Raw genomic sequence first — 25,448 nt, forward strand, 5'->3', positions numbered from 1 at the left:
AACAATGTAAGGAAATGCCCCCATGTTTCTACCACAAGAATTTCAACTATTTGTTTTGCATTATGTATGGCTCTTCATTGTGTAAATGGAACATATTTGATTGATATTAGTTAGCCTATAGGAAGTGTTTGAGGCAGAGAAGTGCTGAGGTTTATTTCAGATCAAACCTAACTCTAGGTCAGGTCAGTTATGCTACCGTTTTTGCATGGTGAGTTTGATGTCCCTTGGGAGCCAGATTTTCAGATTTGGTGGGATCTCTTTCTATTACCCAATGGATGGTAGTTTTAGTGCCACTATTGTTTGAACTATGAAAATAAATCATTAGACATAAGCTTTGCCTATTTCCCTAGTGTAAGTGCCCCCCTTCCACCATTTTCCAGATTATAAATAATATTGTGGACAACTTGCATTGTTATCAGTAGACATAAATGTAACCTTAATGAATTTGCCCACATTGCCTACATTTTGTGGAATTGCACTTGGGTCGTTCCATGACATAATGTTGATGCTACCGTCTCTTAGGACCGAAAAGAGCTTCTGGATATCAGAACAGCGATTACTCACCTCGAACTGGACAAAGATTATTTATTTAATGAGTCGGACGCAAAGGATATAATGTCATGTTGCTCCCAGACAAGGCCCAAATCTCTGTCATTTGCATGAAGAAATTAAGGAAATACAGGGGGCGGAGATCAGGGTGCCTTGTGAGAATTTGTTGGCGAGTGGGTAACCCGCCTCTACCATCCGTTCTATTGGCCAACCTGCAATCACTGGAGAATAAACTGGATGAGCTCCATTCGAGACTATCCTACCAATGGGACATTAAAAACTGTAATATCTTGTGTTTCACCGAGTCGTGGCTGAACGACAACACGGATAATATACAGTTGGTTGGGTTTTCCGTGCATCGGCAGGACAGAACAGCAATGTGCGGTAAGACGAGGGGTGGGGGTGTGTGTCTATTTGTCAATAACAGCTGGTGCGCAATGTCTAATATTAAGGTAGTCTCGAGGTATTGCTCGCCTGAGGTAGAGTACCTCATGATAAGCTTTAGACCACACTATCTACCAAGAGAGTTTTCATCTATATTTTTCGTAGCCTTCTATTTACCACCACAAACCGACGCTGGCACTAAAACCGCACTCAACAAGCTGTATAAGGCCATAAGCAAACAAGAAAATGCTCCTAGTGGCTGGGGACTTGAATGCAGGCAAACTTAAATCCGTTTTACCTCATTCCTACCAGCATGTCACGTGCAACCAGAGGAAGAAAAACTCTAGACCACCTTTACTCCACACACAGAGACACGCACAAAGCTCTCCCTCGCCCTCCATTTGGAAAATCTGACCATAATATATATATTTTTAACCTTTATTTAACTAGGCAAGTCAGTTAAGAACAAATTCTTATTCACAATGACGGCGTACACCGGCCAAATTGTGCGTCGCCCTATGGGACTCCCAATCACGGCCGGTTGTGATACAGCCTGGAATCAAACCAGGGGGTCTGTAGTGACGCCTCAAGCACTGAGATGCAGTGCCTTAGACCACTGCGCCACTCGGGAGCCCATTGCATTGACACCCCCCTTTGTCTTTACCCTGCTGTTACTCGCTGTTTATTATCTATGCATAGTCACTTTACCCCTACCTACATGTACAAATGACCTCGACTAACCTGTACCCCCGCACATTGACTCGTACCCTCTGTATAGAGCCTCATTATTGTTATTTTGTGTTACTTTATTATTTTTTACTTTAGAAAATATTTACGAAATAAACTCAACTCAATTTTCTTAAGTGCATTGTTGGTTAAGTATGTATTTCACGGTAAGGTCTACACCTGTTGTATTCGGCGCATGTGACAAATACATTTGATCTGATTTGGACCAATCTTCATCCTAGCAATGAGTAAGACATGAGGAATCCAAAGAAATGGTCAAAAGCCACCCACGGACCCCCCACTCCCCACACCAAGCCCACCCCAATTACAATAATACAGTATCAGTTCTCTATGTCTGACAAGTAGTATGATGCTGCAGCTAGGAATATTGTTTCTTCATACTATGTAAATTATTCTCAGTGAATTTGGTGATGGTTATTGTCCCCTGATCAGAGAAATTAGTCATTGAAGTTAAGGTTTATGTACCATCACACAACTTGATATTACCGTGTTTTGACCTAGGGGTGGTCGATATGAACTAAAATTCATATCACAATATTGTCCGCTGTCCGGACGATAATGATATAATATCACGATATACTGTACAAAAAAAAACAACAACATTTTATGAGCCCTTCAATGTTAATAAATGACAAAATATTGCTTTTACCCTTATAGAAACAGAAAGGGGGCATTGCAATTTTTTTTTTTTTTACTTCTGTGGTAAACCTGTGCAAACATGAAACATAAACAAAGGTATATAAGTTAAATAAATATGCAGTAAAATAAAATAAAAAAATATTTAAAGTACTCAGGATGTAAAGAAAATGTAAATATTTTTTACTTTTTCCTGCCAAATATAAGAAGTGCAGTCTTTTTTCAGCATAACACCGGTCATTATTACATTTTAGTCATTTAGCAGACGCTCTTATCCAAAGCGACTTACAGGAGCAATTAGGGTTAAGTGCCTTGCTCAAGGGCACATCAACAGATTTTTTACCTAGTCGGCTCGGGGGATTAGAACCAGCGACCTTTCGGTTACTGGCGCAACGCTGTTAACCACTAAGCTACCTGCTTAGTTGTAAACCTTTTTTAGACTAACTTCTTCAAGCATTAACCAGACAGTGTGTATGTTTCTCAGTTCACCATGTAACAATTCACTGCCTCCCTCTTCACAAGTTCCGTTTCAGGAACACCAGCCTATTGACAGCTTCTGGCATGTGACCACATTGCGCCCAGTGCTAAATGCTCTCTGAGGGCGAACTTGTGGCAGGGATCCATAAGTATTTCTTTGTCAGACAACTCACTTGTGGGAAGTTGGATGCGTGAACTTGCCACCACTCCAAAGGATCAGCCTCACTGTCTGCTGCCATCATCAGAGTGTAGCGGTCCAGCTCTTGCTCGATTACCTGTCTCTGGGTTCTTAAGGCAGGTGCACTACTGGTTTTCTTAAAGAAACTCCCAAGGCCCTTCTTGGACTTCTTTGCTTGTTGTGGAGCAGTGGCAGCTTCTTTCTCTCTCTCACTCTGGTCCTCTTCAAGAGAGAAGTCCCCCACCGCTGTGTTCCCTACCAGGAGGGCTTCTGTCTCGGAGGCAGCTCTCACCTTCACCTACACCAGCTTCTCAGTGGTCATGTAGGTGGTCTTGAACCTTGGGTCCAAAAAGGTAGCCATGCTGAGCAGCTCATCTGTTTCAGGGTAAGTGTATTTGTCATTCAGGTAATTGAGGACCCTCATCTTAATCTCTCGGGTCAGTTTGGCTTCGCCCTCATTTGATTTCAGAACTTCCGTCTTGAACAAGTGGAGGACCAGCTTCAGATAGGACGCACTCACGTATGTCTCTCCTGACAGGGCATCTGTGAAATCCTGGAAGGGTTTAAGTGCTGCCGTGATAGATTCAAAGACCTCAATTTCTTGCTAGGAGGGTGCAAGGTGCCGTGTTTTTTTGTCTGCTGCCAGGACTTGTGTGATGGCCTTTTCCTGCTCCAGGACTCTTTCCATCATCTGCATTGGAGATCCCCACCTTGTCGGGGATTCCATGATGAGCTTGTGGAGGGGCAGGCTCAGTTTTATCCTGTGCACTTGTCAGGGCCTTCTGCTTCTTCCAACTATAGGAAAATGTGCTGCCCACTTTCTTGCACACTCCTGTGGCCCGGGAAACCCGAGGTTCGTTTTGAACACTCCTCTCTGAAAAATAATGAATCACAATTATTCAATAGAAATAACATTGCATCTGCTGTAATTACAACCATTTACAGCATGGACACTGGACATGATTACAAATGTAATCCATCTATATATTTACATACAACTGTTGTGATTTAAGAGAGCTATGTTGCTTTAGAAAACGGGATAATTTATTGAGTAGGCTATTTATTATTGAAAGAGAGAGGATAGATTCAATTATATTGAAACCATAGGCTAATGTATCAATTATAAATAAAAGCAATGTAATCCATTGAATGTTTGGATATTGCACACATTGACAAATATTATAGATTTGCATAGCTGTATATATTCGGCTTAACGTATAAGAAGGATCAGGCAGTGTAGTCAGCTATAACTTTAAACAGAGGAGATAAGGAAAACAATAGTTATTCTGCATTTTAAGTTATGTTGTTTTTAAGTTACGTTATAAAAAAAAAAAAGTGTTTTGGATGTTGAAACTTACCAATAGCAATGTGTAGCCTGTGTCCGAAACATCCTAGTCTTGTCCATTTGTTCAGCTCCAATGCTTTGACCATGTTCGATCCGCTGTCGGTAGTCATACACACTTGACGCGACTCTTTCAAGCCCCAGGATGAAAGGGCCTCCCTCAGCCCAGCTGCAATGATTTCTCCGGTGTGGTCGTCTGGGAAATAAGAGGTCTGAAGGCATTTGCTTTGCAGCTTCCAGTTGTCGTCAATGTAATGAATCGTGAGGCTAATGTATGGCTCTGTGGTCCGGCTTGACCATAAGTCGGCGGTGGTAGAGAAGAATGCAGTGTTACGGATTTCGTTGGCATCTCTGTCCCGACATTCTGTGTAGAGTTCTGGCAGACATGTTTTGCTGAAGTATTTACGACTCGGGATCTCGTATCTTGGGTCTAGAGTTCGAATCAGCTTTCTGAAACCGTCTTTCTCCACAGTTTGAATTGGTTCCATGTCTTTCTCTATGTGATATGTAATTGCACTCGTTATCTCATTCCACTTCTTGCTCTTCTTGTCATAGGGAGTACCACTAACGAATGATGCCTTGAGTGATAGCTGAGTGCGGGTCTGGCTTGAAGATGTCTTGGGACTTGCTCCGCTGCTCCGGGGGTTTGTTGCACGCGTTCTGGTAGATTCTTCATATTCACGCACATGCAGGGTTTTCGGGTGGTGAAAAAGGTTGCTGGTGTTTCCACCTTCGGCACAATGCGTCAACACAACTTACACAGTACTGTTTGTTGGTCGGGGTCGGATATCTTAAAGCCAAAGCAATTCCTAACGACAGAGGAGGCCCCCTTTTTTTGAACCAATTCTTTGTCGTCCTGCAAATCAACCTCAATAGTGTTATTCTCCTTGTCTTCAGTCATCCTCAATGCTTGCTTACACTTTTGCGCTTGATTTTCGGACACTTTTGCTAACGAAAGGAGTTTACTTCACTAAATGTTTGCTTACTCTGCAGTTGCGCATACTTGTTTGTTGACTTTGATTAGCAGGCAGATTGCGTGTAACATCTATGCTTCTAGTTTTTTTCTTTGCTAAAAAAGGCTATGTTTTTAGTAAAAGATAAACAATTTGAACTAGCAAGCATCAAGTCAAACAACAAGTAAATGTTGTGTGCACTACGTCATCACACACTGATTTTTATCCGAAACCAAGTCAGTTTGATGGAAACACACCACTGGTGGGAAAATGCACATATTTTCTTTAATGCGGATTTCAGAATATTCTCATAAAAATCTGTTGCCAGTTGGAGGGAAAGCTAGCTACAGGTGCAAAGGGAGTTTCCAGTGACATATTCTTACATTAAGTTTGACTTGGTCCTTGGGAAACCCATTGATGAGCATACAATGGTGAATGTGCGAGCACCTGATTTTCTAGTTTGCTGATTTGATGATGAGTACTGGATTGGAATAAATTGTTCTAACTGTAATGCTTCACTCTACATTTATAAATCATTATCATTTGAAGGTTCAGTCTTGACACCTTTTTCAACAAATAACAGAAACAGCACCACCTAGTGGTCATAACCTGGTAATATCAACCAAACAACTGAGAATACATTACATGGTATGAAGAAACAATACTCCTACCTCCAGATTCATACTACTTGTCAGACATAGAGAACTAATACTGTATACTGGTTGTTGGGGTGGGCTTGGTTTGTGTGGTCCGTGGGTGGCTTTTGACCTCACGTCTTAATCTTTGTTAAGAAGAGGTTTGGTCCAAATTGGATGTTAGGTACTATATTTATTGAATATTATATGAATCTTATACATTTGAAATTGCCAATTTGGGTGCAATCAATTAGCGTAAATAGTTTTTCAACAAAACAATGTTGCAGGAATGCTTATCTTCTCTAACTACAGAAACTATTTCAGAATCTGAGATGGTGGGTGTCGAATTCCTCTTTCTTGTGCTTTTTGAGGTGGAACGACTCACTTGTCACTGGAGTGTAGGAATGTTGTACACTTCAAAGCTGAGCTACTGGTCATTGTCCTGCTGGAATGTCAGTCTGGAGTCGACTTACAACCTATACATTCTTTCAAAAGGCATTTTAAGGCCAGTCCTCTTAACAGACCTTCTAAAAAAAATGATTCAGAGCTTCTAAAACAAGTCAGCCAGTGCCAATCTCAGGAATATTGTCTCTTTCTGTTGGAATAACTTGAGTGCAGACACAAAATTACGCTACCACATGAATAAGGTGTTGAACTAGCCTAATGTTTTTGGTTATCAGCATTTTCTTATGCTGTGTGTAATATTTATAACAGTACTTTCAAAAGATTCCCCCAGCTCTCTTAGGATTAATGTTAGCTAAGGGACAGAGACCAGACCACTGTTGCTTCCATTTAATTGCACAATAAATTCATTAACCTCTGGACAGCCGTATTCGGCTGCTTGTTGATGCGTGGAGTTGTGTCATCGTCCAGTGTGATGACAGGAGATCACACAGACTGGCATGGAGAGTATGTCTCTGTCTCATTTCCCAGGCTCCTCATAATTTACACTGCCTGGCTGTTTGGCAGGCATTCATCATGGTTTTACTCCACTGTGTTAGCATCCCATCACGTGTACCAACGTGAGTTATGGATCCCTTCTAGGAGTAGTGGCCTATTTCATCTGTCTGCTGGGGAAATCTTGAATCATGTCGTATTATAACTTAGTGATTTCTGAAACGCATTCCCTTAGGATGAGCATAGTGATTTAACACAGATGAAGAAGCACATTACTAAACTGTCAGTGTTTAATTATGTAGTAGATATTGAGATACTAAAATTCTGCCTGACGTTTGAGTTCAGTGCTCAACCCTGTTTCTTGTATCCTCTTCCATGATTATCATTAGGCCTATGCCCACAATGTTCCTTCCTTTCAAAATCGTTTTAGGAGGATATCCAGTTGTTGGACACACCTTTGGTAATGCATATCTATGGTATGCATCATGATGCTTCCCCCATGGAGTGTCATTGTTGAAAGGAATGTCCTTAATGACATGAGATCTAAGCCACACCCTGACTGATTGCTGTTGATGATAGTGTTTGAAATTAACAGGTTTTCTTCCCCAACGTTACTGTGCCAATAGGCTTTTACCCCTATATGCATTTAGCAGCGGCGCACCACTGCTGCTAAATCGTGGCAGTCACCCCCCCCACCGCTAACTCTGCCACCACTGCTGATAAAAGTCCTAGGGGAAACACTGCCAGTGGTTGGCTGTGTGCAGTACACAGGGGAAGGCCACCTTTCAGGGACTACACCTAGGTGTGACTGCAGCCTCCCAGACTGCAAATATGCTTACTGATAGCCATGTGGAAAGCCTGTTGAATAACTGATAGCAAAATGAGGGAACACTACATTTCCCCATTGCAATAGTTGGATAAGTGGCAAATAGACCACTTATCCAACTACTACGGTTTGCAACAAAATTCTGACATTCTGACATTTTCATGAGGTGCAAGGCCATGGCCTTCTAAAAGTGCTTGCTTGTAGTGTCTTGCTGCCTTGAGATTTTTCTCCTGTGTCCTCCTTTGACCTCAGATAGCATTAGTACAGTATTAGCTTAGATTACTGTAACACAATAAAACTGACTGCAACTGTTTGTTTCCCAAGGCAGGAGATTATGAAGTGGAATGGCTGGGGGTACGGTGACTCCAAATTCCTCTTCAACAATAAGGGTCAAGCAGAATTCACAGGCAAAAGGTACAGTATACTGTCCCAACATTTTCAACCAATTTTTTTACTCTCATGAAGAACATATTCAATGTTCTTGTGTATTATGATCTGTAAATGTGAATGTATCCATTATTCAGTGATAGAATTCTCATTCTGGATTGCACTCTCCACTCCACTACATACTACCGAAAACCTCCCCCTCCTCGGGTCGTCACTAGTTACCACAACCACAAAGTCAAAAACCCTGCCTATTTCTACAATTTATCTGCTTAAAATGTGATTTTAAATCTAACCCAAACATTAATCACACTGCTAACCTTAAGCCTAACCCTAACCTTAAATTAAGACCAAAAAGCACATTTGTGTTTTCATTCATTTAAATGATATAGACAATTTTGAGTTTGTGGCTGTGCTATCTAGTGAAACCCCCTCCTCGCGATACTCATTTAGAGTGGGGTGCTAGTGCCATCTAGTGGCTGGTATCTGTATCCTGCATATCTTGCCTCAATTCAGTCCCAGACATATGAGGTCAATTAGTGTTATTATCAGCTGTTTGAAACTCCCCATTGGAAACTCAGATCATTGCCTTGCATGGAATGTCTGTACTTCTACCCCTTCACCATAGATAGGCTAACTGGTGCTTTTTGTTTTGTGTATGTCAACAGTTCTCATAGGTGGATCATGGTTGGATGTGTACAATCTAACAATTTTAGAAATATGCTGAATGCTGTAGGAAATTATTACTTTGAATCCCTGTGGGTGTAGAGAAACCTTTTAACTCTACTCTCTCTCTCTAGTGACTGAGGATGACTTCAGTACACACAGGCAGCAGAATGGATCGCTCTTTTCTTTGGCAGTTTTACACCTTTGTCTATCTCACATTATAGAGGCAGAGATGGCCTTATTGGTTTTTTACTTGTGATGTATGGTTTAAGAACAGAAAGCCTTGTCTGTCAGACTTAAATCAAAGGGATCTTGTAGACTCTGTACTGTATGTAGAGCTGGGTTTGTGTAATGGGGGGAATTATACAGGATGCTGTGCAGGAAATGGGTCCTCTGTTATTCTATGTTCAAAATTGTATCAACCACCTCTTTCCATTCCGTGCTTTCTCTGTTGAATTATTTTTGGCTGCTACATATGCGTGGCTGGATGGAAGAAATGAAAGTCAAAGAGAGATGTCTCCTCTTCTCTCCTCCTGAGAGATTTCTCCTCCTCTGTGACAGAGGCTTTTTCATTAAGGAGTGTGTTTCATGGTCTGCTGGACAAAGGCGGACTACAGTCCCCTGATGTGCTGCCCTCTGCTGTGCCAGCGGTTCAATTATTCAGCGGCTGGCGTGACGGGGACGGCACGGACGGCACGGACAGCGCTGTCATTGGGCTCGCCTAATAAACTCATTCAGCTCCAACCACCACACGCTGACTTCATACCAATGACAGCCAGACAGTGTTTTCTGTATATATTTCAGCAGTTCCCAGCATAAGTTATGTTTACCGATTGGGTCTGGTGGCAAATTGTGACGGGTAATTTCCTTTCTTCTAATCCTGTGTGTTTCTGTTCATTGCAGGTATAGGCTGAGCGGGATGATCCTGCCCAGTTTGCAGGACTGGTTTGAAAACACCTTTGGCGCCAGTGTGAAGCATAAAAGCCCCGCGACAGTAAGTGTCGTTATTTCCAACCCTTGTCTCCTGTTGGTTTGAATTCCAATGACTGCAGCAGTCAGTTAATGGCTCCTCCTCCTCCTCCTCCCATGTCTTTGTCCCAGCCTGCCCTGAATGCCAGCGCTGTGCCACTGCCCAGTCTGAACGAGGCGTTCGTAGAGGACCTGAAGGCCACGGGCATCCCCTTCTCCCATGAGGCTGAGGACAGGGTGTTCCGTGCCCACGGTGAGGCATGCTGGGAAGGCTCTGGTCCTCCAGGGGGATGGGAGTAATCTGGAGTAGTCTGGAGGGTTCTCATACAGGCACTGTGTGAATGTTGAGATCATGATGCCGCCTCTATTTTTACACATGCAAAACATAGGGAAAAAAGCTGCATGAATCAGAGTAAACTGTCAAGTAATTAAATTATAAATATCACACTAATTTTACTGATCATACAACCATAATTGCTTTTTTCGTAGTATATTAAGTATATTACATTTTTTCACTCTTATGTTAACAGGTCATTGCTTACATGAAATCTTTGCTCTCAGACAAGGGAAGAAATTTGAGCGGGTTCCGGACATGGTGGTGTGGCCAAGTGAGTTTTGCGGCGCTACTATTGTAAATGGTCCTTGTTTTTTTTCCTTCCCTCCCACATTGCATTGCTTCTTTCCATCTTGGCTTAGGTGATTTAAAGGGTTAATCTCTGCAGAGGCGTAGGGATATTAATATGTATGAGCGGAGGCTTAATAAGAAGCGTCAGGGGGAGGGCGTTTGATACCCAATACACCACGGCCGGGCCCAGCACAGTACCCCCATGAATTACGCCACAGATTGGTTCACTGCAGTTATGGCCGGCACTATTTTATCATGTAAATGAGTGTTGACTTATGGCTGAAACTTGATTAGCAGGCTCCCAAATGGCCAGCAAATCACGAAGCTCCTGTAGCAGCATTCAAATTGGAACGTCCCCTGGTTTTCTAACTCTCCAAATCCACACGAAATTGCACTCCCTCTAGCCTCAGTGATGTAAAACGTGAATTCCAGGGTAGTTACTTTAGTATGGTTGTATATTTAAGTGGAAGGTTGTTAGTCTTGTGAACTCTTATACCCACACCAAAGCCGCCCTTTGTTTAATTGGACGGCAGAGTGTGTTGGAACGGATACATTTTTCATTGGCCAGCGAGGGAGGGCTTGAGCCCAGTGAAGCTGATCCATGTAGGTTGATATTGCTGTTCTGTCTCATCCCCCTCACCCTCAGTCACTCAGCCAGGGGACCAGTGTGAATGGACATGGGAGCTGGGATTGGCCAGAGCACCTTGTCCGTATTGATCCCCCACATCCCACCCCAGAGACCTGGGCTTCATGCTCTCTGGTTCCATCTCAGGAATGCCCCCAGCCAAATCAGAGCCATCTTCCCCCAGAAGCACCCCCTGGCCTATCCCTGGCTCTCCCTGGCCTATCCCTGGCTCTCCCTGTCTCTCTGCTCAAATGGCTTAGGCCTTATGTGAATGTTTATTGTTTTCCGGAGGCTGATGGTTTATGTGGCATTTCTTATTCCCTTTGCCACATGAGTACTCTTGTTATCGCCCTAACACTAATTTATGGCTGTGTGTTTTATATAATGACATGGGATAAAATGTCCATCCAAATATTGTTGTGGTATTCTTTGCCTGCGCAGACTGCCACAACGACGTGGTGAAACTTGTGGAGCTGGCATGCAAGCACAATGTTTGTTTGATACCATACGGCGGTGAGTATTTTACATTTTTGTAAACTCAATAGTACAGTTCATTATAATATCTGCTTTTTAATGTTTTCCAAACTTAATAACTGATTTTAGACCAGAATGATTATGATACTGTATGCCATGTCTTGACCATATGACCTGACCAGGAAAAAGTATACTACTAGGGCCCGGAGTTTTCCCCTGTTCATGTGACATGCTCAGGGAAAACTCCAGGTCCTAACCCTAACTGCTCTCCTGTCCTCCCCCAGGAGGCACAAGTGTGACCAGTGCTCTAGAGTGCCCCCCGGAGGAGACTCGCTGCATTGTCTCCCTGGATACTTCACAGATGGTGGGGAATCAGAGCTGCACAGCTGCACATATACATGCATCCATACAGAGATCTGCTCTGCTCAGCACTTTGTCTCAACACAACTTACTGTTTTACTCATTTATATGACAGTATAATGTCTTGTATAGTAAGATTAACTGACAATATATAGTTTAGTATGGACAGTATTAAGCCAGGGACTATTTATTTTAGATGTTAGAGCTCCTATTGCTGTGAATGTTGGAATCTACAACTTACTATAGATGTGCAGACAGGAAAGCTAGCGGTCAGCAGAGGATGCTCCTATATCCACATCAAAGCTTATTCAGACTTCCAGCTGAGACTCACTCTCTCATTATCTAACTTTGGGAGAATCCTGTAGCATTAATTTTCCAAGCTGTTCTCAGAGAAATTACTGTTAGTGAAGGAAACCCAATAGGAAACAGCATTTAGTAGCAGTACTGTATCACAGCGCTGTTGGACAACCCTCTGCCCAGGTGATATATTGGCAGTCTGGACAGCGCTAGTCCAGCAGTCACTGAGGGGGTGACGTAAATACTAGTGACCAGTGCACTGGGTCAAGGGTCACGGGGCATAGCGGGTCTGAGGGAGGCACATGAAAGGCTGTGTATGACAGCAGCAGACACTTTATTACCTCTGGAGAATGATTGATGTCTCTGTGAGGGGAGCTCAAGCTGGGCCAGGAGGTGCCTGGAGAGCCTGAAACGAGAGGGGGATTTGCTGGATTGAATGTTAAAAGGAGGTTAACCTTTTGGAATCTATCTGACTGATGCTGTGTCCTCCCCACGGCCTAGTCCTCTAGTCACGCCAGCCACATGTGTGCTGCATCTCGCTGGTGGGAGTTGCTACTGAAATACTCCCCCCGCGTCTTCAACAATTACAAGAGCTTGGCTGTTATTCCCTTTCTCATTGGTAGATGTTGTGGTCGCCACAGAATCTGTATTTTCCTCACAGTTGTTATAAAATGCTGCATGCTGACCTGTTTGGGCTTAAGACCTCAACAACTGGAATGTATTTTAAGGCAGTAATTCAATGGGTGAAGGCAGAGTTGGAGTACAGTGAGGACAGCCATGGGTATTTGCTGTCAATGCAACTGCATTTGAATAAAAATCCTCTCCCTCTTAACCTCTATCAGATACAGAGCCTGCTTTTCACTTGGGCTGAAGTCATAAGGCGTTGAACAGGATTTTATTTTGTTTGTTCTAGTGGTATAAACGATCTAAGCAGTGACATTTTATGACCTCATGAGTTTTGTCTTTGTATCTGCAGAACCGCATATTGTGGATCGACGAGAAGAATTTAGTCGCCCACGTTGAAGCTGGCATCATCGGTCAGGATTTAGAGAGATTAGTAAGTGTCTTGACTTCGTCAGTGCTCAAATTTCTAAACCATTTCTTACCCAATGATTTGCCATGAAAGCCTCATGTCATTAAGATGGTAAGATGGCCACGAATAAACTCCCATCCTTTCACCTGTGGGTTAGTTGTTTACTGGGAGTACAGAGAGACCATGCTAGGCAGGTCTGAATGGCAGAAGAAAGGGTAAGTATGTTCCACAGCGGAGCAGTGAAGGGTAGAGGCTCGGGCGATGAGCAGATGGCACCATGAAGCTAATTCAGAAAAATGGAGAAGGAGCCAGTGTTTGATGTGGAGGAATGCGTGTGCTGCATCTCAAACAGGCGCCACTTTTGCATATAGAGAGAGGCCATTTTGACTGAGCAGATGGCTCAGCATTGAAAGCTGCCTGTCGGGGAGAGCAGTGCCATAAAGCACACGGCCTGACTCTCCTCACATCACCTGGAAGAGAGGTGTCATTAGAGCAGACCTGGCCCTGCCTGCCGCAGGGCACTCAGACAGGGCTCTACAGGTTTATTACCTCAAATATCTTTCAGCATAGAGCCAGCCCAGCCCACCATCCAAAACTATTTTTGCTACTTCACTTATTTTTTTGTGGTCGGTTTATTTTAGACCGTTGTAAAAATGTATGATGTCATCAAGCTAAGAATCTGAACACAAAAGCCCCTAACGAGCCCTCTATTGAATCCAACAATGGAAGAGGAATTTGTTTGTCTCAAGCTGTTTGGTTTCATAACAAATTGTGGTTTATGCAAGCAAGTTCTTTTAACCACCTACAGTATGTGCTGCTATGAATACTGATGAGTGTACTTCTGTTGTTCTCTTTCCTCCCCAGCTCAACGAGAGCGGCTACTGTACGGGGCATGAGCCTGACTCCATGGAGTTCAGTTCTCTGGGCGGCTGGGTGGCCACTAGGGCATCAGGCATGAAGAAGAACGTTTACGGCAACATCGAGGACCTGGTACGTGCCCGCCCTCTTCTCTCTAACGAGCTCTGATCTTACTAGGAGACTGAACAGGCAAAAGATTTGAAACTGAAAGGCACTAATTAGCAACTTGCACGTGAAGTTGCAGGTGCGGCCGTCAAAACCTTCTGTATGGGAACCATTCTATTTGTTTTTCCTGGGAAGAAGCCTGCTTGCTTTGGTTAAGATCTGTCAATGGTTGACAGAATGTAGCCTTGAATATGACCTCAGCAAACCCAGGAAGCTCTTGTTTTAAACTCTAACCTGGAAATTCCACTACTCTCTGCGGTTATTAAAGTCAAACTTAGTGACTTGAGCTGCCATCTTGATTGTCCTGTGTGCAGGTGATCCACATAAAGGTGGTGACCCCTCGAGGGGTGATGGAGAAGAGCTGCCAGGGACCACGCATGTCCACTGGGCCAGACATCCACCACTTCATCCTGGGCTCAGAAGGTAAGACTCGCCTCTCCTCTCGTGGCTCATGACTGCAACATGATAAAAGTTCACCCTATCTGCATGAGTTCACGCGTGTGCGTGTGTGTGTGTGTGTGTGTGTGTATAATGTGATAGGGGTGTAGTAGTAACACGGTACTTCTCATGTAGCGGCTCAGGTTAACTTTAACCAGAGTGGGAGAAGAGATCTAGCCAAGAGAGAGGGCTATTGGTTTTGGGGCCTCTGTGCTTCATGCCTGCCCACGCCCCCACCTCTTCTGCTCCCCTGTCCTTGTGAGAGCCCAGTGAGAATAGTGCCATATGCCAGGTTCCCACCCCCCACATAAAGAGGAGGTGCAGGGACTCCTGGCACTGCAGTGTTCAACAGCTGTGGGTACACACGCTCAGCGACGCATTGCAAGCTGCTCACTGACTCCACACTGGGGCTGGGCAGAGATCTCCATTTGTACTCATTAGAATGGTTTTTCGGGATACTTAACGCACATCTGCGAATGAAAGCCTAACAACATGTATTTAATTTAGTCCAATCAACTCTTTTAAATTACCTTCAATTCAGGGACACAGAGATTGAAATAAAGACTATCGTAATCATTGAAAGGGGAGAATGGGTTGGCTCAGATGTGCCGAGTAGTTGTTCCTCATCTAACTGGTATTAGGCTTGAGTTTTGGACCTATTTGAGCCTGGTGCCTACTGTGAAGCCAGCCCCTGTTAGGTAGGAGAGGAGACAGGACCACCTTGTCCCCAGTCTCAGACACTGTGTGGGCACCTGGCTGGGCGGCCTGCTCTGCTGCTGGAGCTGAGAGAGAGAGAGGTCATACCTCTGCTTGGTCTCATTACAATATCTCCCCCTGCACACGCATCCCACACGCTGACACTAGTCCACAACAACAGAGCCTAGCACTGGAACCCAAACACTGCTCTGCATGTTAAGTGGCCAGGCATCTATTTCAATAAAAATGACTAAGAACCCTCTTCCTCTTCTCATTCCACACACAGTATCCCTCCTCTCGCTAATCTCCCTGACCTTGAAGTGACCTGAATACCAAAGTATTTCCCTCTGCCCTTCTCTAAGCAGTGTGAAAAGGGATTGATTGGAATAATCAATAATAATCAGGTTTCTGTTTCAAAGCCATTGCCAATGTTATGCAGGTGTGTGAAGCAGGCCAGCACTAATCGCATGTTGTGTGGAGTTAATGTGATGTGAAACTGCCTCCTTTGACTCCTTAACGAGTGGCCACAGGTTTCAGCAGCATGGCATCTCACATATCAGGCTTGTTCACTGCCGCTTTTTTTCCTCTCTGTGATAACAGAACGTAGGAAATAGGTACTGCATGGTGCTGGCTCCTCTGTTGGAAGGGACATCTCCTCTAAACAACCCTGGTTATAGCGAGGTTAGCGAGGGCTCATTTACATAGAGGATTGCGGTAAAAATGGCTCTTGCTGTCCCACTCGCACGCGATACGGTCTCCCCCTCTGGAGTTAGTGTGTTAGTTGACCTTGCTGAGAGCGTTGTGCTGGTCCTACCCAGCCTCCTCTCCTTTCTCTCTTTCTCTCTCTCTCTCTCTGTCTCTGTCTCTGTCTCGCTCTCTCACTCTCGCTCTGTCTCTCGCTCTGTCTCTCGCTCTGTCTCTGTGCTCTGGGTTCTACCTCCACTCCTCCACCACAGTGTGGGTGTGACGATGCCCCTGAGAGGAGGCCCAGGGTATGTGCAGAGGCGTGATGATGGAGTCACATGTTCTCGGTTGGGCCACTAGAGAGCAGCATGTGGCATGTAGTGTCACATTAAAAGGCTCATTAACGGCCTTGGCATGCACAGGACAGCCCCTAATGGATATGGCTGTACAGACTATATGTGTCATCTCAATGGGACAACACTAATGCACATTACATGAGTCAAGTACACATTTACAGAATTACAGATTAATCTAAAGGAAAAAGTCCTGTATTTGAGATTTCAAAAACATTTTACATTTTAGTCATTTAGCAGACGCTCTTATCCAGAGCGACTTACAGTTAGTAAGTGGTATTAGAAGTGTTATTGATGATTTCTTTCGAGGTAACATTATTGTGTGAATTCAGAGCGAGAATAGGCCAAGACAGTGTATGGCTCAACTTGACCTGACAGTATTTAATTATTGTGGATATTTTCTCAAATTAGCCAACGTTCATAAACACTCATTAAGCCGTTAGCAAGACATCTGTGTTTTTTATGGAAATAGTAATTAAAGACAATATATTAAATAAACATCACATTTTGATTTCCACCCGCAGAATTATAAACTGGTGCCTCGCTGAGGTTATCACTATTTACAGTGTGATCTCATTAAGATAAAAGCTTTATTAGAATCCGTTCCACCGTTAAGGTTTTATAGAGCCAGTTACTCCATCTATACTCTCCATGGGATTTGTAAACGGCACTAGGCTAAACATAATTCCTTTATTGGTGCGTTTACTGCATAGTTTGGCCCATTAGTTGTCCATATTTTGCCAATTGGGAGTCCGTCCATTCAAATTGTCATCCATTTCTACAACATCTTGTTCGTCTTTCTGAAACACGGGAAATGGCGTTGTCTGCTTTGATAGAGAACTTTCCTTAAGGGACATGTTTGCGTCCCAAATGGCACCCTATTCTTTCTATAGTGCACTACTTTGTACCAGAGCCCTATGGGCACTGATAAGAAATAGTGCACTATAAAGGGAATAGGGTGCCATTTTGGACATTGCAATTCTTGCTCTGGGCAGGGAAAATTCTACCTGCAGGTAATAGAAGGTGGAACATGACACGTAAAGCTGCAGACACAGTGGATACTTTGTGGGGTCAGGGGTTAGCTGGGAACCCTGGGCGACATGTAATGTGCTCCTGGTGTTGGCCTTCCTTTGATATGGACCTGTTTTATTTCCTTGATAAATCTCATTGGTCTCCTGTGAGCAGCATGAAACCAGATCACAGAGGTGAAAGGTGGCACATAGGTCACCACCAATGATGTGATGGTAAAGACACTAGGTGGGTAAACAACGTTTACATGTGGTTACCCTCCACTACACCACTGGTCATCACCCGCCCAGTTAGTTAAGTCAGCCATTAAAGCTTCAATTATGTAGCACAATCAAACCTAACCACAACCAATGTCAGGCTATTGTTTTACAGTCATTCTTGTATGAGAACCTTGGTTTCAATAGTATGCGCCCCTGTGTTTTCCACTAGGAACTCTTGGTGTGGTTACTGAGGTAACGATGAAGATCCGGCCAATCCCAGAGTACCAGAAGTACGGCTCAGTGGTCTTCCCAAACTTTGAGGCGGGAGTGTCCTGCTTACGAGAGGTTGCCAAGCAGGTAAAGACCATTACCATCTTGTGTTTGTACAATGTACCTATTGCGAATAGGTTACATTATAATAACAGTGAGAACAGTAGCTAAACTATGCAGGTATTGAACAGTGCAGATCAATGCTATATTGTAGTGTAAAAACAAAGTGGTCAGGTTATGTTTGGCAGATCTCCAAATCTGGGAAGGAATTAATTTGAATGATAATGAAGACCATAATAACAAATAAGTTCCTCTGCTTGCTCTGACTGGGTAGTGCTGATGCAACCATTATTGATGACTACAATTTGTGCAGCTACGTTCGTTACAGGAATTAGTTGAGTCGGTACAGTAGTATAGCGTATAGCACACAATTAAGGTATCGACCATTGAGCCTTGGCTTTTCATGGACGTATCCACACACTACCAGGAATATCTGCTCATGTCTATAGGTTGTGTATGATTGTGAAACAAATGTTATTTCAAAGTCATTTGAAAGGTTTTTCTCTAAATGACGAAACGTAATGCAGGTTAAACTTTCACTAGGAAAATTAGTAGAATAATGTGTGGGATGGGGAAATGTTTACAAAATAAAATTAAACATGCTCCTAAATTAATTCTTTTTTCTCCCAGAGGTGTGCACCTGCATCCATCCGGCTCATGGATAACGAACAGTTTCAGTTCGGTACGTCAACATCATTCAGAACCCTGCCATTTCATCTCTGCAAAGGAACCTTTTGATATACATTGTGTACAAAACATTAGAACACCTTCCTAATATTGAGTTGCACCCCCATCCCCCTTTTGCTCTCAGAACAGCCTCAGATCGTCAGGGCATGGACTCTACAAGGTGTTGAAAGCGTTCCACAGGGATGCTGGCCTATGTTGACTCCAATGCTTCCCACCGTTGTGTGATGTTGGCTGGATGTCCTTTGGGTGGTGGACCATTCTTGATAACCATGGGAAACTGTTGAGCGTGAAAAACCCAGCAGTGTTGAGCTCTTGACACAAACCGGTGCATCCACCATACACCGTTCAAAGGCACTTCAATCTTTTGTCTTGCCCATTCACCCTCTGAATGGCACACATACACAATCCATATCTCAAGGCTTAAAAATCCTTCTTTAACCTGTCTCCTCCCTTTCATCTACACTGATCGAAGTGGATTTAACAAGTGACATCAATAAGCTATCATAGCATTCACCTGGTCAGTCGGTCATGGAAAGACCTCATAATGTTCATAATGTTTTGTACACTCAGTGTATCTTTGTTTAACATGGGAGCTCAAAGTGAAGTAGTAGACTATGCTGTCTGGCTCCACACCCTGCCTGTGCTGTGTGGCTGACCTGGTTTTCATTTCTAAGTTATTCCCTCTAGCCCCCTCCACAGTCCACTAAAATGTAAAAGGCTGGGGTCTGAGGAACATGCAGCACGTGCCTTCTAGTGATGGGGGAAAAAATCGATACAGTTGCATATCGGGATATTATTTTTCATGAAATATTGTATCGTTTTGACAATAACGCAATATTATTTTTGCGCTAGTTGGCTGGACCTGCACCAAAACTATTTATTTTCAGCACATTTATTTCCATGACTGATCAGAACTCGTTTTCTCATGACTCTCGTCCCTCTGCAGCAGACATATGGTGAGGAATATGTTTGGAACATTGAATCGCAATAAAATCACAGTATCGAATCGCAATACATATAGAATCGTGATAATCACAATATATATCGTATCGGCACCTAAGTATCGTGATCGTATCGTGAAGTCCCTGGCAATTCCCAACCCTAGTTCCTTCATATGCCATATCTTTCTACTCAGAGTCATTGTCTTTTGAAAGTAGTCTAATTCCTTGAATCTGACATTCTTTTTAATTGCCATTTGGCCTGGTTTTGTGTGAGGCTTTTTTCCCCAACTGTAATCCATTTGAGAAAATAATATAGCATTGGCAACGTTTCTTCATGTTTGCTTTTGGCTCCCTCTGCTACGTTGCATTAAGTTAAATTGATCATTATTTCAGCAGAGTAGCTAGCTGCACACACACGACTCGTGGATTAAAGCCCAATGAAAAATGACCTTGGCAACAATTAAGCAGTTGTTATATTGAAGTTTTACATTATTGTTTCTTGAGGTCTGGTGGAATGTATCAGGCGTTGGTGCCAGACATCTTTGTAAAGTTCTTCAGTCTCCTGGGATCTCATTAGCCTCCTTATATTCCCACTTTTCACCGAGTGAGCACTTCTTAGCATTAAGCAGGCAAGATGAAGCGACCAGGTTTCTCACTAATAACTGAACCTCAGTCCGGACTGATAGGATACCTTCTTGGCCTTATTAGTGCCTTCCCAGCAAACCGGGAACATTCCCAGGACATTAGCTAACATTCCCATTAAGTTCTAGTTAGGATTTTATCTAACATTAGGATGATAACATCCCAAAACATGCAAATAATGTTGTTGGTAACAAAATATTATTGGAATGTTCTAGCATTCACTAAAATGTTGTGCACAACATCTGTGACAACCACCACAGAACATTCCCCTAAGGTTTTTATTAGGTTTCCAGGTAATGTAACAAAATGTGTTCTGTGAATGTTCTTGCAACATCAGGCAAATGTTTTACACAAACATTGTATAATCATCAGCACAACTGGACAGTTTTTGTGTTTTGGGGCAACCTAATGAATGTTCACAGAACCTATTTTTGTTTGCTGGGTTGTCTTCCCTTTTAATCACCCTGGCTGCTGAGTGAAGGGATCTGATGTAGTCCCCTGTAGCTCAGTTGGTAGAGCATGGCGCTTGCAACGCCAGGGTTGTGGGTTCGTTTCCCACGGGGGCCAGTATGAAAATGTATGCACTCACTAACTGTAAGTCGCTCTGGATAAGAGCGTCTGCTAAATGACTAAAATGTAAAAAATGTAAATGTATTCAATGGGCCTGCTCATTTCAGAATATACAATGTACTGTAAAATATAGGGGTCACTTATCTCAATACGCTAGTTAGATGAAAATGGCAAGTGGTATGTTGGCCGTTGACATGCATTAAATGCAAATGAACAAAAGGGAGAGGGGGGGGGAATGACACACTGTATGTGTAATCCCCCCTCTCTCTGGTCGTTGAGTATTTAATTAATGAGCGTGATGGCTGCGGGAGACCTAAAGACCCAAAATCAAATTTGGAATGGAAACAATTGGAACACTAAGTGATGAAGAGACTGTGAGACGGAGGGGAAGAAATGAAGTGTTCAGTCTCCACAGAATCACCCAGGACTCTACCCCACTGTGATTGATAACCATCCCATCAGCTCCAGACCCTCATTTTAGCTTGTCCACAGGCGCTTTGTGTGTCCGATCACGAATAAATCAAAACGTGTGGTGGCTGAGGAAGACGGATATGGCCGTGTCAAGCCCACTTCCCCTCGGAAACCCACTGATTTATTGTCCCTGTCGCAGGCAGCCTACTGGCCACTTGTAAAGTTATTCAAATGTTACCATTTATTTTCCTCCCTTTGTTCCCACACCCAAATAAATATGACTTAGTTGCCCTGTTAGAGTCCTGGAGGAAACAGGCAGGAGATGGGTGGGCTAAGTGTGACCAAATGTGTGAATAAATGATATCGGTGTTTCCTCTAAACTGTATTGTCCAAAAGAGGAAAGACAGAGGTCCACTTGGTTTTGAGTTGAGGGACTTGACCCTTCTGTTTCTACAGGTCATGCCCTGAAACCTCAAGTGTCGTCCATTTTCACAAATTTTGTGGAAGGGTTAAAGAAATTCTACATCACCAAGGTAATTCTTAATGGTTTGGCAGAAATACTACTCCTCATTTCTCTCTTGTCATTTGTACTTTCTGGAAAGTGTTAAACAAATTTTACTTACCTGTTTTTCCCAGTTCAAAGGATTCGACCCCCACCAGCTGGTTGTTGCCACCCTGCTGTTTGAAGGGGACCGCGAAAGGGTCCTGCAGCACGAAAAACAAGTTTACGACATTGCTGCAAAATTTGGGTAAGTAGCCCCTCACCCCTATTTCATTCTCTCAGGTCAGTAGATGTTACCCAACATGTATCCTACATTTGTGAGGGTTAAATTCCCCCCTTTAGTCTGGAAGACTGTCTTCAGCACACAGGTTGCATTCTAATCAGAGAACACATACAACACATGACAAAACCACAGTTGGTACTTGGTACACTCCTCATTGTGAGAAATCTGCCTTAGGCCTTGCTTGGAGGCATTCCATTGCCATAGTGGAGGAGCTTGGCCCCTCATGCTGAAGGTGGTGTGTTTGAACCAATCTAAGACCAAGTATAAAGAGCAGTGTGATGGATCACCTGTGGCCGTCCTCCTGTCAGGCCTACTTTGGTGATGGGGGGGTGGGGGGGTGGAGGGCCCTGGCTCTTCTGATTGATTGTGAGGCAGATCAATAGAGGCCTTGGTGGAAATAAGTGATCTATCATCCGGAAAGGGATTCTATCTCTCTCCATTCTGTATGTCTGCTCATTAACTACAACAGCAACAAACCTGGGTTCCTCATAGTTCTCCTACATGTTCAATTCACCTGCACTCGTGGAATTCTGGAAACATTCCTTCACTCTTGTAACAACCCTGTATACAACTGAAAGGCCCAAAATAATCGATATATATACAAAAGTGTGTTTGTGTCCGTTTTGTGGTCTGTAGTACCCCAGAGGTCAGTGAGTAGGGACTTGGTGATGAAGCCGTGCTGTGAGGCCCATGTCTGAGGTGCCTGAGGGCCTCCACACTGGGCTGGGGGGACCCACCCTGCCCGGAACCACACGGTTCCACACCATTACAGAGGAATCGGAGCATACTGTAGAAAATAACTCACTTCTTCCTTCCCTGAACACACCTCATCCACTCTGCTCCTAGTCATCATAAACAAACCTTTCATGAAAACACTGGACCCATGAGAAATACCGTTATTGTCTTGGTGACCCTATGGATTGTGTATTAGTGTTGCTCCTTGGCCCAGTGCACAGCTTCCAGTCCATTCCTCAGGTCACTGGCTTAGTGCCCTCAGGTAATATCCTGACCAATTCATGAGTTTAATCATTGAAAAGGCCTCACCTACCAGGCAGTGTGTTGCGTTTTGTTTTTCCATTATTTCAAATCAACCGTCATCAACTGTCGAGAGCCTGTGATCGATTGGGTGGGTCTGTAAGGGATACTTTCTTCTGGTTTTAAGAAATAAGGGGAGAAAATAACAGGTAAATCAATATAGTGATTTCTTAATGAGCGCGTCCTGATTAGTTTGGGTAGTAGGTGAAAATTGTGTTACCCACGGCGGGTGATGGATGTGTGGGTGACCCGCAGGGAGGCACAGAGCGGCAATCATTGATTTGAACATTGTGGCAGTGACGGGTGCTGACGGGCATCACAGGCAGCCGTGGTCAGGGAGAGATGACAGGGCCAGAAAGGAACCTGTTAAATATTAACCCTGTTATCTGTTTCCAGGGGCCTGGCAGCTGGAGAGGACAATGGGCAGAGAGGCTACATTCTGACCTTCGTCATCGCTTACCTCCGGGTGGGTCATTACTCCCCCTGTTCTCCTCTATTCTCCCCTACTCTCCCAGTGTCCAGAGACAGCTAGGGGAGGGAGGGGGAGGGGGGCACTGCTAAACAGGGGCAGATAGATGGAGACCTCTGTCAGCTGATAGGGTAGAAGGAACATACACACAAAGGCTGCAGAATGTGACCTCAGAGATATCTGGCCTCTGTTCAGTCAGGGATGTCATGTTGTCATTCAAGGAATCTTGGCATGAGCAATTGACAGTGAAAAGCGCAGATTTTTTTTACGTAAATTGTGAAACACTAGCTATGTTGTGTGCCGCTTTATTTGACATCCAATAATAGTTATTTTATTATAGATTGTCCCCTTCTCAAATCCAAGCCATTTTACATTTGTATTTGTATTTTCTTTTATTAACAGGACTTGGGGATGGATTACTACGTGGTCGCAGAATCATTCGAGACATCGGCACCTTGGGACAGGTAAAGACAAAGTTGGCAACTTGTTTAACCTTTGTGAATGAACGAGTGTCTCTGAACTGGTGTGACAATTCGACATCACTCTTCCCACACAGTCAGTTTGAAGAGCCCCAAAGACAAGTAGCTCAGCCTCCCTCTCCCTCTCTGACATTCACCTTCATGCCTGCCTTCTCCCTCCATTAACTGGCTGTGCGTGGGAGGGAACACTGCCTCCTCAGCCCCAGCCTGACACTGTGCTGGGGAGCGAGAGGGAAAGAGAGAGAGACACGGCCAGTGTGATGCGTTCATGTGTGTTGCTGGATGTGAGATTTAACATGAATTTCCAACATACAGTGTTGGAAATTCAGTGTAAAAACCTTCCCATTATATAACCACACAGTTCTTCCCACACATGCACAAACATGACTAACTCCCTTGTACCTTAAAGCGAAATCTCAGGAGAGACACACACGGACACAGACACACACACGGACACCAACATACACGTACGTGTGCTCAGCACCCCACTGTGTAGACTGCCTGATGGGGGTTAGCAAGGGATCAGGCGTGCAGGCGAGCATATGTTCAGGGCTCATTACCCCTCTTCCTCTTCCTCCTCCTCCTCCATCTCTCCACACTCGGCTGCACATGCCTGGGAGTGACGGCCATTAGAGGCCAGAGTGAGCCAGTCTCTCCCAGCTACAAATACCTAGCACTGCAGTCTCCATTCTGTCCGTCTCTCTGTCTGTGTACCCCACTGTTCAGGGCCAGAGGCCTTCACTTCACACAACTCCGACAGCTCAGCTCCACCTGTCATACTGTGTTAAATCATGGGGTTGTGCACCCTATTCCCTATATAGCAATGCACTGTGTAGGGAATAGGGTGCCACTTGGGTCTCAGACAGGGCTTTCATCATGTCCTAACATTCTTCTACTCTTCAGGAGAACATGTTATTGAGTATGTTTCTTTCTCGTGTTGTCTTTCTTCAGGGTATTGGACCTTTGCCGGAATGTCAAAGAGCGTATTAACAGAGAGTGTAAAGAGCGAGGGGTCCAGTTTCAACCCTTGACCTCATGCAGGTACGTTTAGGAAGAGACCTTTCATCTGTCTTGGTTCCGAGCTACAACACACTTGCTGACATTGTGGAGATCATCTTAAAAACGTCTACCTAATCTCTGCATCTCTATGATTCAACTTGTGTACATATTTGACCGTTGTGGTTGATCATATCCTATGATTATACCTTCTAAAACGTGTTCCCTACTATGAGTGGGCCAGTAGTGTATGAGCAGGCAAGAGAGGAGTCCTGTGTGACCTTCCCTGTATGACCTGGCCACACACACAGACCGCCTGCTCCTTGCTCACTGTGGACAGATTAGGGCCCAACCTGATTATGCTTCAGCCATTTATTTCCTGCCTGCAGTCTGTCACAAGATTGATTTGCCCATTTAAACTCTAGAAGCCAGCACACCCTCCGAGCAATAGGCCATGTCAAAGGAACAACAGCTCTTCCCACAACTCCTCAAAAGAGACGGGCTAGAGCAAAACAACACAGTAAAGAGACGCGCTAGAGTTAAACAACACAGTAAAGAGACGGGCTAGAGCAAAACAACACAGTAAAGAGACGGGCTAGAGCAAAATAACACAGTAAAGAGAC

At 44.0% G+C, this 25,448-nt stretch overlaps 1 protein-coding gene across 1 annotated transcript in view; it reads left to right on the forward strand.

Moving 5' to 3' along the window:
• Positions 1 to 25,448, forward strand: part of agps (alkylglycerone phosphate synthase) — a 35,977-nt gene that overhangs the window by 2,239 nt on the left and 8,290 nt on the right. Inside the window, exons 2-17 of the mRNA XM_084179767.1 lie at positions 7,949 to 8,038; positions 9,578 to 9,668; positions 9,776 to 9,896; positions 10,174 to 10,251; positions 11,335 to 11,406; positions 11,652 to 11,731; positions 13,001 to 13,081; positions 13,922 to 14,047; positions 14,395 to 14,503; positions 17,710 to 17,837; positions 18,441 to 18,492; positions 21,518 to 21,594; positions 21,698 to 21,810; positions 23,278 to 23,347; positions 23,753 to 23,814; positions 24,781 to 24,870. Of these exons, the coding sequence (XP_084035893.1) occupies positions 7,949 to 8,038; positions 9,578 to 9,668; positions 9,776 to 9,896; positions 10,174 to 10,251; positions 11,335 to 11,406; positions 11,652 to 11,731; positions 13,001 to 13,081; positions 13,922 to 14,047; positions 14,395 to 14,503; positions 17,710 to 17,837; positions 18,441 to 18,492; positions 21,518 to 21,594; positions 21,698 to 21,810; positions 23,278 to 23,347; positions 23,753 to 23,814; positions 24,781 to 24,870 (1,440 nt within the window). The remainder of the gene's footprint in view (positions 1 to 7,948; positions 8,039 to 9,577; positions 9,669 to 9,775; positions 9,897 to 10,173; positions 10,252 to 11,334; positions 11,407 to 11,651; positions 11,732 to 13,000; positions 13,082 to 13,921; positions 14,048 to 14,394; positions 14,504 to 17,709; positions 17,838 to 18,440; positions 18,493 to 21,517; positions 21,595 to 21,697; positions 21,811 to 23,277; positions 23,348 to 23,752; positions 23,815 to 24,780; positions 24,871 to 25,448) is intronic.

The sequence above is a fragment of the Coregonus lavaretus genome (assembly GCF_964263955.1).
Source record: "Coregonus lavaretus genome assembly, chromosome: 16".
NCBI lineage: Eukaryota > Metazoa > Chordata > Actinopteri > Salmoniformes > Salmonidae > Coregonus > Coregonus lavaretus.